General features: G+C 39.0%; 1 protein-coding gene across 1 annotated transcript; it reads right to left on the minus strand.

Moving 5' to 3' along the window:
* Positions 1–1,883: 1,883 nt before the first annotated feature.
* On the minus strand, positions 1,884–20,824 carry LOC112022766 (E3 ubiquitin-protein ligase UPL2). Its single transcript, XM_065762938.1, has 13 exons — positions 20,644–20,824; positions 20,314–20,436; positions 16,887–16,982; positions 16,574–16,780; positions 9,858–16,398; positions 8,635–9,734; positions 8,232–8,528; positions 7,935–8,139; positions 7,100–7,377; positions 6,709–7,004; positions 5,131–6,250; positions 4,904–5,050; positions 1,884–1,967 (listed from the first exon to the last, which is right to left on the minus strand). The coding sequence occupies exons 2-13, from the start codon at positions 20,407–20,409 to the stop codon at positions 1,884–1,886; spliced, it is 10,467 nt and encodes a 3,488-aa protein (XP_065619010.1). The 5' UTR covers positions 20,410–20,436; positions 20,644–20,824.
* Between the last annotated feature and the right edge of the window lie 2,052 nt (positions 20,825–22,876).

Below are 22,876 nucleotides of genomic sequence, written 5' to 3' on the forward strand. Positions count from 1 at the left end.
TTAACCCTATGTACTTCTGCTGAACCCGATACAGAGTGTTTTACCAATAAGCTTACATTTGACAACTTCTCGTTATTAGGGATAGTATTACGTGCAAGCTTCTTAAAAGTTTTGAGGGGAGTGGGTTGAGGTAAAGGCCTTAACTTGTTTGTGCAATCTCCCAAAGGAGGCTTTACGTGAGCCACTTCTGCATGGCTAATATTAGTGTCCACCAACCCACTATAAATGGGTGGGGTCAAATGTCCCAAGGTAGGTTCCCTAGCATCATGTTTATCCACACATAGCCCCTGGAAGCTTTTAGCCAACAATTTTGTGCTTCCACTATTTGAAATACTGTTCACGGCCCTACCATTGTTTGAAAACACCTCACCCTTTTGGACCGGCTTGAATGGGACTGCATCCTCCATGATAACTTCCTGAAAAGATCTAAACTCTTCACTGATCACCGTCTCATGCCCTAAACCCAGTTCTTGTCTGTTCACTGTGTCTATGGATGGAGTTTTTTCCTTACTACCAGGTTTCCTCCACCACAATGCATTGCTACGAGCCCTCCCAGAAATAACCGCAACTAATTTTCTCGAAGATCGAATCGTTTCCGCCCTCATCCAGTCCCCAAATTGTTGCTCCTCCTTCTTCAGACTGCCCTTACCCCCGAGCCACAATTCGCACTCTCATTCGCCATGCGTTAAACGCCCACACCAATAGCAGAAGTTGGGAAGGCGTTCATACTTGAGTCCTACCCAACCCAACTGCTTCCCTTCAGACCAAAGCTTACGACATCTCAGTAGTGGCTTGGTGGTGTCAATGGATATACGGACCCTCAGAAACTCTCCTCCCTCCCCATCATCCTCTGGATCAGCTACATCAATAATCTTTCCAATGGAATTACCAATAGCTTCACCTGTAGCCTGGTTAAGACTTGTTGGTGGGAGATTATGCAACTGAACCCAAAAGTTAACCCTAGAAAACTCCAACGAAGGGACTTCCTCCACGTCAGTCGCTTGAACACTACTATATTTTTATCAAAGGTTCACGGCTCAAACTCAAGGATTCGAGCAAGATCCAGTGCATCTGAAAATTCGAACAGAAGAGTGTTGTCACCAAGATCTCGAAGTTTGAGTTCGCCAGTGGGCTTCCACAATGGTTTGAAAGTGGGGGCAACGGACTCTACATTCGGCGTCCATTTTGTGAAAAACCGACCTGCCAACCGGTGCACCACCTCCTCCACCGGTTTTGGCACCTCTGCCCCATATTCCTCCTCATCGTCCAATGTAAAACGGGACCATAGATTCTCTAAGCCAGCCATCCTTAAGAGACCTCGACTTCCAAAAACCTATAGCCCCAACATCTAAAGAAACCACACCAAACAAAGGAAACCACGAACAACGATCCGTCCTACCAGATTTTGGATACTGAGGGTACAAAAACCTAAACCTAGGAAAGGAACAATATACTACAGGCGGTGTGGGAAAACCCTAGCAGCCAAACAAAAAGTTAGGTTCTTCTTTTCTTAAAAATTGAACGTTCTAGGCTTTACCTCAGCCTCCTCCAAAAGAAAAGGAGAAAATCCCTCAAATTTAGGATGGGAATCCCTTGATTTTCATACTTTTATCTACTGTCAACTTCCAGCCCATTTTTAACATTCAAATAAATTGTTTCTGAATTGTGGGTAAACTTCAAACTTCAAATATTGAAACAATGCAGGATGTTTCCATATCAAGATTTTTCAATTTTGGCTTGAATGAATTTCTTTCTTCCCATAAAAATCATGCCCCAATTCATCTTATTAAATAAATAAATAAAAATTAGTGATGTGGCAAATTATGGAGGTTCTAAAGCTTATGTGACATAACCTAAAGAAGTCAATTATTGTTCAAACGTCTTCAGTTGTATAGTATAGTATATATATATATATATATATATATAGAATAGTTAAATGTAAGATCCAGAACATCACTAATATCATTCTGCGAAGGCAAATAAGCAATCATGTGAGAAAAATTAGAGGAAAACCAAGAACATTTTCTTTTTTTGACAGATGGAAAACTAAGAACATACATGGAGAGAGAAGGGGGGGGGGGGGGGGGGGGGGGGGGGGGGGGGGTGGGGNGTGGGAGATTATGCAACTGAACCCAAAAGTTAACCCTAGAAAACTCCAACGAAGGGACTTCCTCCACGTCAGTCGCTTGAACACTACTATATTTTTATCAAAGGTTCACGGCTCAAACTCAAGGATTCGAGCAAGATCCAGTGCATCTGAAAATTCGAACAGAAGAGTGTTGTCACCAAGATCTCGAAGTTTGAGTTCGCCAGTGGGCTTCCACAATGGTTTGAAAGTGGGGGCAACGGACTCTACATTCGGCGTCCATTTTGTGAAAAACCGACCTGCCAACCGGTGCACCACCTCCTCCACCGGTTTTGGCACCTCTGCCCCATATTCCTCCTCATCGTCCAATGTAAAACGGGACCATAGATTCTCTAAGCCAGCCATCCTTAAGAGACCTCGACTTCCAAAAACCTATAGCCCCAACATCTAAAGAAACCACACCAAACAAAGGAAACCACGAACAACGATCCGTCCTACCAGATTTTGGATACTGAGGGTACAAAAACCTAAACCTAGGAAAGGAACAATATACTACAGGCGGTGTGGGAAAACCCTAGCAGCCAAACAAAAAGTTAGGTTCTTCTTTTCTTAAAAATTGAACGTTCTAGGCTTTACCTCAGCCTCCTCCAAAAGAAAAGGAGAAAATCCCTCAAATTTAGGATGGGAATCCCTTGATTTTCATACTTTTATCTACTGTCAACTTCCAGCCCATTTTTAACATTCAAATAAATTGTTTCTGAATTGTGGGTAAACTTCAAACTTCAAATATTGAAACAATGCAGGATGTTTCCATATCAAGATTTTTCAATTTTGGCTTGAATGAATTTCTTTCTTCCCATAAAAATCATGCCCCAATTCATCTTATTAAATAAATAAATAAAAATTAGTGATGTGGCAAATTATGGAGGTTCTAAAGCTTATGTGACATAACCTAAAGAAGTCAATTATTGTTCAAACGTCTTCAGTTGTATAGTATAGTATATATATATATATATATATATATAGAATAGGTAAGAAACCCTAATTCTAATTGACTTAGAAAATCTCAATTATTAAATTACAAAAATACCATTGATTCTAGGAAATAAAATATATATAAAAAATCATAATCCTATTAACTACTAATATCTAAAATACAATTCACAATAAAACTAGCCTCTGAATAAGCGCATGTTTAAAGGCTCTTTTTATTTTTTATTTAGCTATAAAAATTAAAGTGATATATAAACAATTTTACACCATTTATGAATGAAGACAAATTGAATCTGCGAAGGGGAAAAAAAAATTGTTCAATTATTTGAACAAGCAAATAAAAATATATCATATTTGAATGGTTCTAGTGGAATTTGGGCATGAAATGATATGATGTTTTAGTGCAATGAAGTGGGAGAAGTTAGGAAATCATGGATTCATGATTATGTGTCTTGGTAGTTTTTTTTTTTTTTTTTTTTTTTTTAAACAAATAGCAAGAGTGCTATAATATGTGAAAGAGGGAGGAACCCAGATAGAATAAACTTTTTTTTTTAGCTAAAATTATTTAGGAGTTTTATTTAAAATCCACAACTTAAATGACTTTAGAAGCCCTTAGAATAGATACAATAGAGGGAGGGTTGTGAAATACCCAAAAAAGAGTGGGTTTGTGGCCAGTTTTTTGGTTTTTTGGTTTTTTTTTTTTAATAGCAAGAGTATTATAAAACGTGGAGGAACCAAGTTGGAATAAAATGTTTTTTTTTTTTTAATTTAACTAAAATTTAAGAGTTTTATTTAAAATCCACGGCTTAAATGACTTTAGAAGCCCCTTAAAATAGATTCAATGGGCTCTAAAACTAGATAAAACCAAATAAAAATTTATTTGCTCTACCGAATTTGGTGCATGCCAAATGAGGACAATACAACACAAAATTGAAGTGTAAAAAAAATAAAGATAAAGGAACTCGGAATCAAATACCTAGGCTTAATTAGAGCCTCGAAAATTCAGCACTTAAGATTGGAGTCAATACCAGACCATTGGAACAATTTTAATAGAAATTTTATTATCGAGTACCGCATTCTTGACCTAGCCAGTAATTCCTCCTTTTTTCTCTCGTGTATTTCTTTTTTCCTTTTGAACAAGAGAGGGAACTATAATCACCAAAGTAAAATAGTAAAGAAGAATAAATAAATAAATAAATTTCTTTTGGATGGGAACAAAAGAGTAGTTGCACTAAAAAAAATAAAAAGATTTGGCAAAATCAAAAACTGCCAAAGAGGCAATTCCCATAGCAAATATACGACTATACAGTATATAAACATGTATTAACCCAGCATATCATGTGCCCACAATTAACACCCCGGATTCCCTTTCTTGATAGATGTTGACATAATCTATATTATCTACATGGCTACTTTGAAGCCTCCCTTAATGATTATCAACCGAATCCAAATCCTTCATTGGCTTCATGAATTGCAAGCAGTAGTCTCTCCTCTAAGTGTTGTTTAGAGGGATACTCTGGTAGATCCAATTGGTTGAAACTGCATAAATCAAGAGTAAAAATCAAGAACATTTATACCAATAACAATGTTAGTAGCAACAGAGTATTAACAAAGATCATAAATTGAAGTTAAGTGATCAAAGACAAGAAATATTTAAGGAAAAATATATATACCAAGTATGAGCTGAAGGCAAGTGATCAGGGCTGCCATATGCTTTGTGTATCTGAAACTTTTGTGAGCCTGAAATTCCTTGAAGTGCACTGAAACCTTCTAAAGGCGGGGGGGGGGGTGTGTGGGGAGGGGGAAGAGTTGCACATAGCCTACCTCAAGCATCCACTTAAGGTTTTTAAAGTAATCAGGATCAATGGCTTCAATGTCATGATAAGTAACTTTTGCCCCCAATATATGCTTGTAGAAAGATCTAGTGAAATGGACATCCAATAGTTGCCCATCAAAAAGTGCTTTTCCAACCTGAAAAGGTAAGAAGGCATAAGCAAAAACCATACAACCAGCATCTCAGCCCAATATGCACAACAAAATAACATACTCACCACTCGTCCAACAAATTTGAAATATGAAAGATGTTCTGTTTGGAAAACAGAGTTAGGGTTTGGCTGAAATGTTGATTCATTGCCCACTGTTGTAAAAAGCAGTGCTCCCTTGTCAAAAATAACCCTGGATAGCAATTGGTACCACTCCCTTGTAAGTCCACCTGCATCGATACCTTCCTCTCCTTGAAAGTGAACTGTCAACCTTCCCTTCAGATCCTGAGTGGATCTCATACGCAGCTGATTATATGAATCTTCAAGAATGTAAGCTCTCCTTACAGAAATTCTTAAAGGACTGTGATGATGATCATGTTGATGTTTGATTTTTGATCTGAAGTGAGCACGCTTGTTGTCAAAATCAATGAATCTAGGAACCTTCAGCATGAGGGAGAACGATTTCTCCAGCAACCCAGGGTTTTGCCGAAGGAAAGCATTTAGCAACTTCCTATGCTTCTCTGAAAACTTCACAAAAGCAACGTTTTTGTCATCAACTTTCAAAGCATGGCCTGAGGTTTTCTGTTGGCCAGCAGAAGTGCTAGCATCCTCAACCTCTGAAACTGCTGCAATACTAAATTCATGACTAGAGCCTGGCTGCACTGGATGTAACTTCTCACACACCACAAAGAAAGATTCTATGTATGGTAAGATGTTCTGAGAACCCGCAGGAAGCGGCGTCATTACACCAGAGGGTTTAGAGGTGGATGCTTTAGATGAAGTTAGCAAATCAGGCACTGAATCTGAATAAGTCTCTATTTTACTTATGCAAGTGCTCAGATCCAGCCATAGAGGCTCCAAAGCTGAATTAATGTCCCATACCTGAGAAAGAGCAGCTGTATACTCCTTTTCAGGAAGAATTTTTGGATCATTCTCTTTCTCTTTCAGTGATGCAACAAGAGAGCTTAATGCCTGCAGAACCCTTAAGATTGCAGATCCATCAGAAGATGATGTACTGAGGAGTGCATCCAAAGTTTCACCAAACGTGCCTAACTCAGACATAGCAGATCTAGCCAAACCTTGAACAGCTACTGCTAGCTCAGTAATAAAAAGACGACAATGAGTTGGAGCATTTGCCACCAATTTCTTCATTACCTCCGCCACTAGAGCATATGCATTATCTGACAACCTGGGGACATGATTTGTCAGAGTAAGTGTATATACTAGTCAATGTGAAAAGCCAAAATGAAATCCACTCTGAACACAAATATTCAAACCAAATCGGTAGACATGTCACAATGAACTTAATAGAAGCAACAGTGCAAGTGTGTGTCAGTCCTGTATCAAATACATGCTGAGTGTTCCATGGCCATCTCTAACCACAATAATGTCTGCACAGCAGATGCATTAGGTACAACTCATGAGTGAGACACAGCCTAACCACCCCCTTCCCCCCAACAAAAAATTAAAAAACACACATATATATCAATGAATGGACGGAAGTGAAAAAATTTCAAAAGTGTACACCAAAACATGGCCAACAAGAGAAATCCAGCTATCCAGGTTTTAGTAGTCAAAAGTATAACAGTTCATAGGATACAATGGCAGAGAAAATGCAATTTATATATGCCAAAAGCCACATCATACCCCTCTCGAGCAAGCAATGCGCATAGAAGTCGAAGTTCTGCTTGCGGCAGGCTAAGCAGTACAGTTCGAGAATCAACTTCCTTAGGTGCATCAGAAGTGGTGGGTTTGGAAGAATCAACATCTTTTGACGATGTGGAAACCCCGGAAGAAATTTGGCCAGGTTCTCTATTCATCCCAACATCTGATGTGGAACTTTCTGGACCAGATGGTTGTTCAGAAGCAGATGCCCCAGATTTGTCAGATATATCTGACTTACCTTGAGCATTATCAATGATAACCTCCAATAAGTGAAGAAGCTGAAAAGAAGAACATACAATCATGTCAACCTTATGAACAAAGATTAAATGAACCAATATAAGAAAACCAAATACTGCATTGTGCAAAGCATCACCTGTTCAAGATGCGCTATACTCCTCAAATAAAGGGGTTGACTCAAGAGGCTCAAAAGCAACGAAAGGGATATATATCCTTCTTGATTCTCACTCCTATCCATTTCATCTTTTTCAACAACCATCACAGCTTTACCCCGTCCCTGATCAGCATTTTCTGGCTCTAGTAAAGCAGGGTGAGGCAGCCTAAATTGAAGCAAAATCTTTGCCACAGATGGGTGATTCCGAGCCAAATATGTAAGAGTTTCAAGAATTCGCCGAGATACCAAGGGGGGAACACCTACAAGAACAAATACATGGTAAGCTGGTGACTAGTTGCCTACTACTACATGTCAAAATCACTGACATCAGAACAAATGTCTTTTTATGCATGTCAAAATCACTGAGCTGCAACAAAAGAGTTTTAAAAATCCATCAAAAGTCTTCTATTTTTTCTTTTTTTTAGGATAATTCGATAGTTGGAGCCTAGAGGGGGATTTAAACCCTGGATGCCTCGGTTGGAAACACCAGCTACAAGGCTCTTGGCAACCATCAATAGTCATTTTAACTATTTCTAACCTCTCTCCTGTCCATTTTAAAACTCAAAAAACAAAGATTTACATTTTTCATACTACTACTCGGACTGCGAAGAAACATAGATTAACACTAGATAGAACCTGATCAACACTGAGTAGCTTCAACATCCTTCAAAGCACCAGGAGCTCAAATTACAATGTATAAGTCAATCAACAGATAATCTAAGACCATGATCCACACATTCTTGAACAAGCTTGACTCAATAACGATCATGTGGACAACCAAAACTTTCACATGGATAGATTAAATAAGAAGTCTTACCGTCAAAAGACTGAGGACGTGAATACATCACATTACTCTGGCAAGCATAAAGCCGAAAAGAAGGCTCAGCAGCACTCAAGTTGTTTACATGCTTTCTTGTATCAAGCATTAACATGTCCATAAGAATCTTCACCAGAGAAGTTCTGGTTTCATAATGAGCGCATAAATTCAAAAGAAGCCTCTGCAGCTGACCTTTGTACAGCGGCTGCAAAATTATGTCCATTTAATGGAATGATCATGTTACTCAAAAAAAATATGCATTGATCATGAAGGACATGGACATATCAAAGTTTATACCTGAACTACACGAAGCAGCCTAATCATGGCATGCAAGGCATCTGTGTCAACCAGAGGAGCTCCATCAGCTTCAACTAGCTTGACTCCAACCAACCTACGGGCAACACTCCCCCCAGCTCTTCCAAGTCCAGATCCTATACCTTCATCTCTTCTTGAAGGCTCACCTCTGCGATTCCTGTACATACCAAAGATGGTGCGACTATATCGGTTTGCAAATCGTTCACGTAACATATTTGCCTCCGCAACAAGAGCAGGCGTGAGATTTGCAAGGATAGCATCAGATGAAGTTAATAGAACCTGATGGAGAAACATATGAAAACTGTAAAGAGACTCACTTTCAATTCTACATTTGTTTCGCTAATTACTAAATAATCGTAGAAAACACACTCCAAGGACAAAGTACCTCTTCCCGCAAATCTGAAGGAAATGTTGCAATTATTGAGACCGTGTCCATTTCAACAGGTTGACCTTCCAGCTCCTGAGATTGATGTAGCCTTTGTGCTTGCTGCTGTGCTAGAACTTCAGCTCGGATATCAGGGGGAAGGGCTGCAAGGAATTCTGGATCAATATCTCCAGCATTCTGTGGTTCAGCATTCGAGGGCTGAGCAACTTGACCCTGTTGTGCAGAAAGAACTTCAGCACGCAACTCCTCTGGAAGAGCATCCAGGAATGCAGGATCAATTGCCCCAGGACCAGCATCACTATTGATTTGCTGTTCTGCAGCTGGACCATCCTGATCTGCTTCTCGGCTAGAACCTTCTGAAACTTCAGTTACACTATGAAGAGATGCATCTCTCCCACCAACAGCAGTTGAATTCCCAAAAGACACAACTGTCCTTCTTGCACGAGCTGCCTGTGCATCACCCAACGGCATTCTATCTGCAGAATTTTGCCTTTCTCCTCCATCATCATGGCCATCAGCACTTCCAATTTCAACATCTAGGCTTCGAAGGCTCTCGCCTATTGTCGCCCCACTTCCACTACTTGCTTGGCTCACAGCTTCAACATCTCGTACAGCTGCGTCATTGTGTTCAAACTGCATTTCAACAGATTGTGATTGTGCACTGGACACATCTGTTCCTTGTAGAGACTCACTAGCAGTAGGCCTTTCATTAGCATTGCCAGAGCTATCGATTACTGCAGTTGGACGTGATGCATTACCACATTCATTGTTTACATTGCTTTCAAGAGCAGTTTCAGGCCTTGCACCTGCTTCTGATTCCTGTAACTGATCACCTTCGCCTTTACTTTGAGGCTCCTCTGCTGTTGTGTTCTGTTGAGAAGGCTGCTCAGGTGTCGGTCGCCTCAATTGGGAAACAAGCAGCTCCTCAAGGCCTTGTGGCACTACACCTGCATTTGAACCACTGGTTTGCTGACTATCATCTATCCACAAGTTCAAACGGTGTCCATGGCGCCCATTCCTCAGGGATCGGAAAATAGAATCCAACCGTGACGAGGTGCTATCCAAGTTCCTATCTGAAAAGACCATGTCACGGGCATTATCTGCAACAGTGGGTTCCAGCATCAGAGGTAAAGAACTTTAAATATTAACATAGATGAAAGAATTAAGCCACAACCAAATGTAAGAATCCAAGGTCTAAAAAACCATCCATGGAAGGAGCTTACCAGATTGCCGAGGAGCAGCTGAGTGTACTGAGGATGAAGGTCCCAGTAGAAGAGGATGTCTTGATGGGGTAACATTGTCACCAGTTCTGCCCAAAAGACTGTAGATGGATGTAGTACGCCCTTCACGTCTAGAACCAAAAACTTCAACTGGCATCACATGGAGAGTTTCATTGGGGAAACTGTCTCTACCAAAAACCTCAATATGATCTAAAACATTTATTCCATTTATGCCCTCCTCCAGCCTAAGTATTACTCCATCCTCATCATCCTCATCATCCTCTTCTTCTTCCTCCATTATTTCCTCATCAAAATCATCATCATCAATCTCATGATCATCTTGATCCGTGTCAGGATGGGGCAGATGGTGGACTTCATCTTCCTCCAGATCATTATGCTCCTCATCATCCTCATCGTCATCTTCATCAACTTCATCCCCTTCCTCCCCAGACATCTCCTCATCGTCATCTTCATCAAGATTCTCTTGTCCATGAGGCTGGACTTCAAATTGTAATTCAACAGTATCAATGCCATTGTCAAGACCCCTTGCATCATCAGAATTTTCATGCATATAGTCGTCCCCAGTAGCAGGACCAAAACTTCCATCAAGATCTTGGTCATGTTCCATGTCATCTGTAACAGCCTCAGAGCCCCCATAAGTTTGGACAGCATTATAAGGCTCAACATTGTCAGCTGGCTCAGAATCATGATTGAATTGAGATGCTGTTTCCATAGACTGAGACGTGTCACCAGTATTATCCGTTCTTCCGGGTTGAGTAAGATCAGAAGGTTTTGTTGAGTTATCACCCTTCATATCAGCAGCATGGATGTGTTCCTTGGTTACCAACTCCAGAGCTTTAATTAGACCCGTAACAACTTTAGGCGAGTCAGCATGGTCCAGGTCCAACACTTGGAGAGTACAAGTCAATGACCTAACCAGACCAACATCTATAAATGTGGCAGAAGCTTCTGCTAGAATGTATGAACCAGTAGGTGTACGAGCGCCCAGTACATCATTAAGCAGATCGACAAAAGCAGGGATATTATTTCCTGGTGGGCTAGAACCATTACATGAATCAACAAACTCATTAAATATACAATTGATCTCTGTTAAAACCCTCCTCCTTGCCTCTGCGGAGCGGACACAAGATGCAACCAAAAACTGGCTAGCCCTGGTTGCTAGTTTATGCCTCCAGTCGCCATCTATTTTCTTGTCCTTTTTTGAACTCCGAGAATATAAAAGAAACTTGTGAAGAATGTGATGAAATACTCCACCCATGTGTACACCAGCAGGACCCTTTTGTTGAGCACCCCTGCAACTACTAATTTCAGCATCTCTCCGAAGAAGAATGTGCACAGATGAAGCATACATCAGCAGAATCTCAGTCAAAAACTTCAATATAAATACAATCTTCGCAAGTGATGCAGAAGCTTCATCACCATTGGCTTCATTCTCTTCAGACGTGGTGGCAATGGCTTTTCCTTTTCCCTTAATCGCAGTGACATCAATGTCCATGTCAGTTGATGATGGGGTATCAATAACATCCACACCCACATCATCTTTCAGGGGAGGAATAAAAGTACAAACAGAATCTAAAAGAAGCTCAATCACATTTATAAAGCTCTGAGGAGATTTCCGATGAACTTTGACACTCTTTGAATTCAGATCATTACTTTTTCCATGCTCTGTCCCAGAAGCAACTGAATTGACATTGCCCAAAGAAACTTTCCCTTCAGTATTTTGTATTTTTTCTTTCTCCAATGATTTTTCTTTCTCTTTGAACTTATCCTTGTCACGATCTTTCAGCAAGACAACATAGGGCCTTTCCCCAACCATCTCAACTTGGCACACAGACTGAGCAGCCTGCATAAAGACTACTGGGTCCCGTGAAATAACAGAGTTTAAATTTGACAGGAAGTTACGGGGAGTGACTCTTCCATTTGAATGCCTATTAGTGGCAGCCACAAAACTGTGCTTTATCTCAGATTCCATTGCCTGCTGGAGAGTTTGAGGATCTTCAAGAACATGACGGATAATAGAAGCAGCCAAATTGTCAAACCCAGGAAAAAGGCTACTTGTTGGCAAAGAAAGCAGTAAACTTAATCCCCCAGCATCAAAAAAACTAACAGCAACAGAATGAGTTCTGGTAAGAGTAGAACATAGTTGGAGAACAGCATGCATCGTCTCAGAGGGAAGCTGGTTCTTGATGCAACTACAAGCAATCTCAATAAGCCTCTTCTGCTCGTGTATATCTGTATGCTTTGGAACTAATCCCAATGCAGACTGCAATCTGGCTTGCTTATCCTCATCAATGCTGATAGATGCCTGCTGACTATTAACATCGTCACGCTTCAACTGCTCTACAATTTCAGAATTCAATTTTTGATCCACCTGCAAGAGCCGGTCAACCGCAAGAAAAGCAGTTGTTACCCACATAGGAACCTGGCATTTCTCCTTTCCAACCAATCCAGAACACCACTGCGAAAGTAGATCTGAGGCAACTGCAACCAGACCATTCTTTGTAGCAACTTCTCGTGACACTTCATCTTCATTAAGAATTAGTGCAAGAACATGAAAAAGAGCAGATAGCATGGTGCTATTTCCACTTTCAGCAATCAAACTACAATCCCTAACTCGGTCAACAATGAAGGAGATGACATTAGACCTGTATTGTCCATCATTTTGGGAGCATATCATCACAAGCAGGTCTCGAACTGGAAAAGCAAGAGAGTCCTTCATCTGCAGAAGCTTAGTACAAGTAGATAACAACTCCTCAACAGGAGGAAGTTGGACCATCTCTTCTTCAAGCTGCTGGGTATTGTCGTTGGCAATTGCTTCCTTTGTGTCTGATTCAGAGTTCCCAAGGGACATGGCAAGTGCACGAGCAAGTTCATCATCTTCTTGAGTTTCCTCTGGATGGGAGAACAACCACTCCATTGCTAACTCCACACTGTTTGATCCAACTTGCCTCAGAGCTTCTTCAGCACGAGACCTGGAAAAACCCATCTCAACAATTGTTGAAATAGTAGTTTCATTAGGAGGGGGCCCCGTCAAACGAGTACCAGTGCTATTGACATTTTTCACTTCAATCCCAGAATAGACATGTCTAATTATAGTAATAATAGATGTAATGAAATCATAACTGCAGTCAACAAACTGAGTGTTAGTCCAAACAGGAAGCACTGCCTTCAGCACCATGGACTGAAGAACCTTTACAAAAGTCTCTGCATCCCGTGGGAAGGGCACATTACTAGTTGTTAGAGGATGAGCAAGCAAGTGTTTTGTAAAAGGAGCTAATATGAAAGATGAGGTCACCAAGTGGTCCATAAGTTTCCCATAGCTAGCTAGAGGACCATAAATCCATGAATGATCTGTATCTTCATTTTCATCCTGCTTTACAATCCCATCATCAGTTTCCATGGGAGATGCAGGAGTCCTGTTGACGGCAAACAGCAATTGACTGGTGGCTTCAAATGTCGTCAAAACTGATTGAATAACTCCGTGCCCATACAAGCAATTCAGCAGAACAGGATTACAGGAATCTGGCCTGTCCAGTAGAAAGCCATCGATAAAATCAATAACCTTACCGAAGTACCGACACTTTGTTGATATGGACGCCTCAGTTCCAGACGGAACTACATGACCATCAAAATTCATGTGATCCAGTGCAATGGATGCAAAAGTAGAAGCCACTGATTTTGAAGAGGGGGAAATATTCAAAACATCATCCCGTCGACGAGAAGGAAGCAACATTACCTTCCCCAACTCTTGAAACAAATGTGTAATGTGAAAAGAAAGTGACCTCACCATGTCGCAGCAAGAAGTATAATAGGATCTCTGCTTATCAGATTCCTTTCTACCAACATCTCCAGCAGCATCTGAATGATGGAATTGATTACTGGCTCCAAATCGCAAGTTTGAAGGACTATCAGTGCGTCTTTGTTGAGAGCTGGTAGGACGACCAAGATCACGATATATGTTTAAAAGGTCAAAAAACTGGGATTCAATACTCCATCCAGACGTCCTCCTCCGCAGTAATGGATCAAGTATCTGCCTGAAAGAGTTGAATCTTTGCTCTTCTGTTCCATTTGTACTTGTTTCTGACTGTTGTGACTCAGAGGAAGAACCAACACCATCATCCTCTACCTCAGGCTTGACATCTTCAAGAAGAGAGATCTGCCACAGAACTTCTCGATGTACACGCCCAATATCTTCCAGGACATCCTTACTACCATTTCCGAATTCTGTAAGCAATGCACTTGCCCAACGGTTGTCTTTTGAGGCAGCAAGAAACAAAAGGAACTCAACAAGGAAAAGTGAAGAAAATATTCCACTATCCTGTGCCATTTTTGGATCCAGCAAAAAGGACCCTGAAGCCACTCCAAATCCAGTCAAAGCATTCTTCAGATGGTCTCTAAGAGAGGAACAGAAAGCACGTGCTAGTGGAGCAGAGTGATTTTGAGTAAAACCTTTGAAAACCATGGTGCTATGCAAAGCAATAGACATCCCATCAAATGACTGTGCAATACTAGGCCTTAGAAGAAGCTTCAGTAAAGCTTCAATTCCCGACTTCTCCACAAATAACCGACATGTTTCAGAGTTTTCCATAGTCCTGTGAACCATTACCATCAAATGAAAGATGCACAGCTGGATGAACTGCTCATCATTGATCCCTTCTGTGGCTGAATCAACTTTTTCAACCAAACAGCAATGGCCTTCACTGCCTTTGTCTTCAGGATCCATTTCCATTTCAGTGCCCCCACCTAATTTCCCCAAAGACCCTGAACAGTTACTGTCCCCAAAAGAAGCAATCTTATTAACAATTTCTATGATAATATCAACACCAGTGCTTCTCAGAGAAGATACGTGGCGTAAAAGCTCTTCCACAGCATTTGCCAAAGGAACAATAGCATCATTCATTGCCGTAACATATTTCTTACTGGTGAAAATGTCAACAAGAAACCGTAATGCTGAAGCTTCCTTCACTGCCTCTAAGCCTTTGGCATTAAGGCAAATGGCACCAAGACCATTAGGAACACATGTTAGAGCCTTTGACGAAGGCAGTATACCAGCTCCCACCGATGATAAAAAGGCAGCTGGAAGACCCAACTCATCCAGAGCAGGAAAACATGTTGGGTCTTTGTGGATTATCTCACTCATAACAGTCACAGCTGAATAATAAATGTCACCTCCAAATTTATCTACATTGCCAAATATCAGTGACAGTGTAGCAGGTAAAGAACTTTCATGGGAATGTTGGGATCTAGTAGTGTTGCCAGGGGCATAGGTGGCAGACCCAAGTGCCTTCAGTGAAACCTTAATAAGCCTTTTCTGGGAGTACAACTGATCATCACTGTGTCTTGAGCTCTCACCAATGATCATTGAATTATCACTAGCCCCAGCTAAACCAATAACCCTATGTACTTCTATCTGCAGTCTTTGAGCCAAAAGCTCAACTCCACCCAACTCTTTAAACAGGGAAACAGCTGAACTACTGTAATCCATGAGCTTTTGTAGAGTTTTAACAGCATAACAGACAAGATGCATATGGGTAGGATCAGAATCCTCCAAAAGAGGTAAGAATGTAGGAACCATGCCTGACCCCCTAATGTTACTCCCGGAACTCGAGGATGAAACAACATGGAGCAAATAGAAGTGAAGAAGTGCTTCAACAAAGGCAAGTGAGGATGGATCATTGGAGGTCTTCAGCGATAAAACAGCCCTCTGAAGCACATTCAGAAGTATCATGCGATTCCCCCCAGCAAAACTGATACTAGATCCACTCAAAATCCGTGCCCGCTCATGAGATGATGTGTATGCGGCTAACTGAGCTCCCAAGGCAAGCATTGCAAGTGTCCTAATGGTTCCAGAAACAGATTCTTCAGACCGCACAATCCTGATTAACTCATTTGTATACTCTGGCTCATTAGCAAAAAATGACACAAGTTCGTCATGAGCATCATTAGACTGAACAAGCACAACAAATGCAAGAAGGCAAATCCGGCTGTACAGCCTGCATATTCTGGGTGAACGGAAAGCATGAGCATATCTAATTCTTGTTAGCAAAGGAAACCGGAGCTCAGGAGGTACATTGTACTGTTCAATGCACTGTTTCAACAGTAACAGATCATCCTCCTTCCGTAAATGCAGATCCGGTATCTGTATAACTCTCAAAGAAGTACTTTGATTGCCTCTATTTTCCTCAGCGCTTTGAGCATTAAGCCCATGCATTTCAAAATAAAGGGTAGAGCCTATCCGGCAATGAGACTTGTCAGAGTCATTTTCCACATCAGATGGGAACAAGCAAAGCCCTTCCTCCTGGGTTCTCTCATTTGCCATTACACAAGAATACAAACCTAAGCCCTCCTCCTTGCTTCCCCACCCCTGTGCTAGAGACAGTAGATAGCTGTTCACTGAGCCACAACCAATCAACTTCCCACCTCCATGCAGCTTGGAGGGATTAATTTTCACGAGTGCAGATAGAGTTTCTAGTGTAGCTATAAGAATCTCAGGATCTGTTGATGCAAGTAGGAGTTTGAAATTCTGAAGAGGGAGAAACGTTATAATATATATTAGAAAAGAACCAGTTGAAATAAAAGAGATAATATAATATAATAGCACCTAAAGCTAACAAGGCTCGTGATAAAAGATCCAGGTACATAGTTTCATGTCCAACTTTACTCAGTAAAACACGACTTGTGACACAAAATCAACATACCTCTAAGCCATCAAATGAACTCTTGTTATGGCAATTCTCTAAAATTGTTTGCATTACTCGTAGAATTTGTAAAACTGCATGTTTAGGAAATGGGCTATCATCTTCTAAAATTTTATCTGACATGAGGAGGTCATTCCTAGAAGAAAGGTATGTCTTGAAATATGTATCAAAATGCAGAAACAGCGGCCTCCAATGGTGAAAGTTCCCCTGTATTAAAAGCAACAAATAAAAAAAAGGAATTTAAAAATTAAAATTTTGAAAATAAAAACAAAACAAAACAGAACTGCATACAGCCAAAATAGCATGCTATTACCTTACTGTACTCCCAACGAAAACCAGAAAGAGGTATTGCTATATCTTGTAATGGACACTGGATCACCTTATCAATAAAGGCTTTGATTTTTGGCGGCTGCATGTTATGATAAAGAGTCAATGTTTTTAGCACAATAAAGGTAGAATAATAATAAGATTTTTTTTTTTTTTTTTTTTTGGGGGGGACAAGTAAAATTTCATTGATTAAACAGAAAGAGTGCCCACCCATGTACACAAGAAATATATAAGTACACAGAAATTAAACATGAAAAAACTACAACAATCAAACAAATCAGGCAAAGTAGAAAAATAATATTAGACTAAAACATTCATCCACTTAAAGAAAGTCTTGATCATGAAACCCTCAAAAGTCTGAGCATCCCTCTCCCGCCAAATACCCCACATGAGAAAATAGGGGATCATGCTCCATATTGGACTGCACCTGCTAACCTTGCCCAACCAACTAGCTAAGAGCTCCACAGCACCTCTTGGCATAACCCAGAAAACCACATTCCACAACCCTCTAGCAACAGTGCAATGGAGAAGAAGATGATTCCTAGTTTCCCCATCCCCCTTACACATGCAATACCAGTCTAACACAACTAATCGCTACCTCCAGTTGAATAAGAACAAGGGAAAAATTAAAGGGAAGCTTCATGTTGACTCAGCCCCCCTTCATGAAATTAATCGATTTATATAATATTTCCTATGATAAGCTAGCAGTAGTTGCTAGCGCAAAGGGGTCAAATCTTCTCCACATTCCTGAGCCCCTGACACCATGCAAGGGGTGCAGTTTACATTCCACAGCCAAAAAATGCGCACACACACAGATTGCATACATTACTGCAATGACACCACATAGGTAAACTCAACACATACAGTAATGTCCATTTTAAATACTTTGGAAGTTTACAACTTTTTGACAACATAAAAATCAATAGCAGCAGAATAAACAATTATTCAAAATAGAAGGTTAACGAGGACCTATAAAACACACAAACATGAAAAAACAATAAGTCAAAACACATGGAGGACTATAAAATAAACAAACAACAATTTATCATAGGGACTTGGCAACAAACTAAGTACTCAATTTAAAAAGGAGAGAAAATTCAGTGACACTATCTGAAAATTGCTGTTAAAATCTCAAAATTAAGAAGTAATATTCAGACTCATTAAAACAGTAACCAAATTCAAAAGGCAGAATTAATCTAAAGAAGCTGGATTTATAGATATGTAGGTACCTGTAGATAAATCACGATCCAAATTATAATGTAAGCACTTTTTTGTTTAAAAGAGATAAATTGTATTAGAAAAAAAAAAATCAACAAGCATACCGGGAGTATACTAGCTGAAAATTACACAAGAACTCTAAAATTACAAAGATCATTAAGCTCAAATAGTTTATTCTAATGTAAGCTCGCTTTTAAATACGGAAAAACATATTTTAATGTTTTAGTTGCAGATTACCTTCCATTTCTACCATCTCATCACTCAGATGAATGATCTAGGTATCAAGTGACTAGAACCTAGGTTATCACTGAGATCTGACCTTTTCTACCCCACTGTTTGCATTACAAGCAAAGTTGCATGAACACACCCATATGGTATTTAAGTATCAAGTAGGCCTAGTATAAGCACCCATTGATGATTTAAAACCATGTAAAATTAGACAAAAACATTTTTGAACAATTTTAACGTATACGTAACAATTAGGTAAACAGTCCAAAAGTGCAACTATGTCATCAAAATTGCTACCTTTGGTAAGCACATTGTCCTTTAATTACTCACCATGTCATCCTCGTTTAAATTTCAATTTGCACTTTTTCTCCCATAAACAAATTTATTTATGGATCATAATCCCAACTTCACTAAACAAGCATTATGTGCAGAAAACGCTTGCAAAATGCTAATACAGACCACATATTCATTAAATAAAAAATTAAAATTTCATTTGGTGGTTCCAATTAGTAAGAAAATCAACACAAGCTATCATAATGTTTAAACTAATTCAGCATATTGATCCTATTATTCATACTATTGGTATTACATAATTCACAATTTGACTTACAATTGCATACATGTACAAATACATGGAGTTACAATTTATAAATGTTTCTCAACTTCTTATGCCAAAAGCCTTGTAGCTCAACTAGCACCTCTTGGTGTTTCTAACAAAGACGTTTAGGGGTGAAATCCCCCCCCCCCCACCCCCAAACAATTGATATATCAAAAAAATTAAAAATAAGAACTTCTATTGCTTGCATACTTTTTTCTACTACACCCCACATGCACAATTCTACAAAAAATACAGGCCCAAAAGCCAAACCCTCAGGGAATAAAAATAAGAGCTACAATGACAATCATGCTGTGCACTGACCCAAGTGGAAACAAAAGCTAAAAAAATTATGAAACAACTTGCACCATATACAAGAAAGGAGATTCAAACGGCACTAAATAATGCTTACCAGGGCATAAAATATAAATAAAATTGATCAGTCACACAAAAATTAAAAAAAAAAATTATTGGTAATTATACACACACCCAGTAGTCTTGAACCCCATGACCTCACCCTCCACCTTACTCTTAAAAACAAAAGGAGGAGGTGCCAGTTGAGCTATATTAGTAACAAAATTACGAAGCAAACCTCTCAGTCAGATAAAAACTACAGCCTAGTAGAAGAAGAAAAAATGTTTCAAATAACCGGCCAAATGCCCAAATGGTGGCATTTTTGAAAAAGTGAAGTTTAAAGTCGAATCTTAAAAATATATATATATATATATATTTTTTTTTTTTTTTTCTGTAGAAAATATATATATATATATATATTTTTTTTTTTTTTTCTGTAGCTCTTGATCTTCGTGTATTTGTTTCATTGTTCAAAGTGTTCACCATCGTGAACATGATGTTCAATTTTTTCAATAAAAGTTTTATTACCTATCAAAAAATAAATAAATAAAAAATAAAATAAAAAAGCTTAATTTTTTTTATATAAAAGAAGAGCCCTTTGGACTCGTCTCTAGCCAGTAAAACCTACTATACCCCACCCGCCAGAACCCGTTGCCAGGTAATTCAAGGGCATTCACTCCTGACTGGTTAAGGAGTTTATGCTCATGCCCCAAGAGCATTGAAAAAGAGATAAGCTTTACCAAACGAGCACCAATACCATCAGCCAAACAATGATTAAAAAGCCTAACCAATTAAAAAAAAAAAACCAAAAAAAAAAAACCCTATATATCACATATATCAAATCTAAAGCAGTCAAAATGTACAGGTCAAACAAGAAAAACCCTAACAATTCTGACAAAACCCTATATTCACAAGCAGCTGCTGTTTATATCACACTCTCTCTCTCTCTCTCTGTGTATACATAAACATGTCAATATAGAAATTGATACATATATATGGTTGAATAGCGAAAACTCACGGTTTCGGAGTCGAGTTTAACGGAGGGAACGAAGGAGCCCTCGCCGGACAAAAGTTGCCGCAGCCGCGACGGCAAGGTCGATCTTATCGATGCCATCTCACTTCTCCAGACTGGTCTACTTTACTGTTTTTCAAAAACACAAAAACAAACAAAAAAAATCAGAAACAAAAAAAGAAAAAGAAACAGAAAAAAAATCAAAAGATTGAACTAACACTCAAAACCCTATATTTCAACCAAAACAAGCAAAACACAAAACGCTGCGTTTCGATTCTCCAAAATAGATACACATAGATCGGATTTATACAGAGAAATAGAAGTTAGAGAGAGTACCTGAGAAAGGAGAGAGAAGAGAGCGACGGATGAATTCACATCCGAGAAGAAGAAGAAGAAAAGAGAGAGAGATTTTAGAGAGAGAAAGAGAGAGAGGCGAACCCCAAAGCGAAGAGAGAGAGAGAGGGGTTTGAGGGTCTCGCTCGCAGAGTTTTTATTTTGTGTGTGTGTGTGTTTTTTTATATATAAACTAAACAAAATGTTGTTGTTGTCGTTGAGGGTGGTATAGAATTGAATTTTGCTTTTGCGTCGGGTTGGTTTAGTTTTGGTAAAAAAAAAAAAAAAAAAGAGTAATTTGAAAGGGCCTTGGAAAAGAAGAAAGAAAAGTGAGAGAGCGTATATATATATATATATATATAAGCGTAGTGAGAAGCTGACACACACAAACAAACAGTCCTTTCGTTTCGAGTCTTCGACTACCGGAGGGCCTGACTTGACAAATGCGGTTTTGCATGCGGTGCCCCCCTTTACTTTTAACTATTTACCATTTTCTTTGTTTTAGGCTTTTACCTTTTTCTTTTTCTTTTGTACTTTAAAAATAAATTTTACTTTTTATTTTTTTATAATTTTAGAAAATATTTTCCTCATACAATTATATTTCTTAAACATATTTTTTTTTAAAATTTAAGAGAGAAAATTGGTTTTTTTATGACTTTTTATTATCATGATTGTTATGTGTATATATAAAATTTGTTTATTTGAAAATATATTAAATTTATAAATTATTACATTTATCAAGAAATAACTATTATAATCATTTTAGGGAGAGTTGTTATTTCTTTTTTTTAACTATTCATAAATAATTTTTTCCCTATAACAAAAATATAATCAAACTACAGAATAGTTAACACAATAGGAATAATTATTATATTATGTTACCTAGGTTGTAAATGAACAAAGTTGTTCATAAATGGCTTAGGCTTGCCTCGATAAAAAACTTGTTCATATTTGTTTGTTTATAAGCAAGTCAAGATTAACCTGTAGTTTTAGGCTTGTTTAATAAACGAGCCGAGCCCAAGTAAAAAATTTGTTCATAAACAAGCTCGTGAACATAAGAATTCGATACAAAACAAGTTGAACTTAGGCTTATTTATGGGTTTGGTAAAAAAATTGATATGAGCTTGACAAATAAACTCATATCTTTCTACAACTTAAATTAATTAGGAGTTGAAAAAGCTCATCCAAACTAAATAGACTAGAACAAGCTTGATATGGACTTGATAGTATAGTTGTGTTGAATTTTAAGCTCAAAAACATAATATTGAGCTGACTTTAAGCTTGATATTGAGCTCGAGTTTGGCTTGATTAGTGAATCAAGCTAAGCACTAGTCAAGCCAAACTCGAGCCGAGCTCAAGCTTTTATACTTTATAACGAGATCAAACTTGAATATTATTTGTAAGCTTGATTCAAACTCAAGTCTTTTTTTTTTTTAGAATCAATACCTCGAAATATTATTAGAAAACTAGAAATCTGAAACTACAAATGGAATCACATCTGAAGGACCATGCTCCATCCAGACTAATAACAAGAAAAAAAAAATCTTACTCTCTTGGCTAAGGCATGAGCCACACAATTACCCTGCCTCCTAATATGAGAGAAAGAGAAGGTTCGAAGCGAACCGACAATAGACATGATGTCTTTCACATATTGACCGATTGAAGGATGACCCACCTCAGCTACTTTCAAAGCCTTGTAAACTACCTCTGAGCCTCCTTCAAAGACTGATTGCGATATACCCAATTCCATAATGAACAGAACTGCCCTTCTTGCAGCTAAGACCTCCACCAAATCTACCAAGTCGAGGTAGGGAATTTTCTCTGAAAGTGCAACTAACACTTCTCCCTTAGCATTGCAAACAACCACTCTGATCCCTGCCTCTTCCGAGTCTTCAAACATTGCTCCATCATAATTGGTTTTATACGACTCGCCCAAAGGGGGACTCCATTTCTCCTTAATTGTTGGAGGCTTGACCACTTTCATCGGGAATTTCAACTGGAAATCCGAGAGGTATTGCGCTGCTACACTGAAAATTTTTCTCTTGTCCAAACTGGGTTCTTTGAGTCGTATTTTGTTCCTTCAATTCCATATGAACCACGCCACTACCGTGAACAATTCCAACCTCTGTTTCTACATCCCAACCAAATTAATCAGCTCCTAAACCTCTCTGATGCTCAGGTACTTTGCTCTAACCAAGTTGAAACAGGGGAATCATACTTTTTGTAATTCTTCACA

Source organism: Quercus suber, unplaced genomic scaffold (genome assembly GCF_002906115.3).
Source record: "Quercus suber isolate HL8 unplaced genomic scaffold, Cork oak 2.0 scaffold_20, whole genome shotgun sequence".
Lineage (NCBI taxonomy): Eukaryota > Viridiplantae > Streptophyta > Magnoliopsida > Fagales > Fagaceae > Quercus > Quercus suber.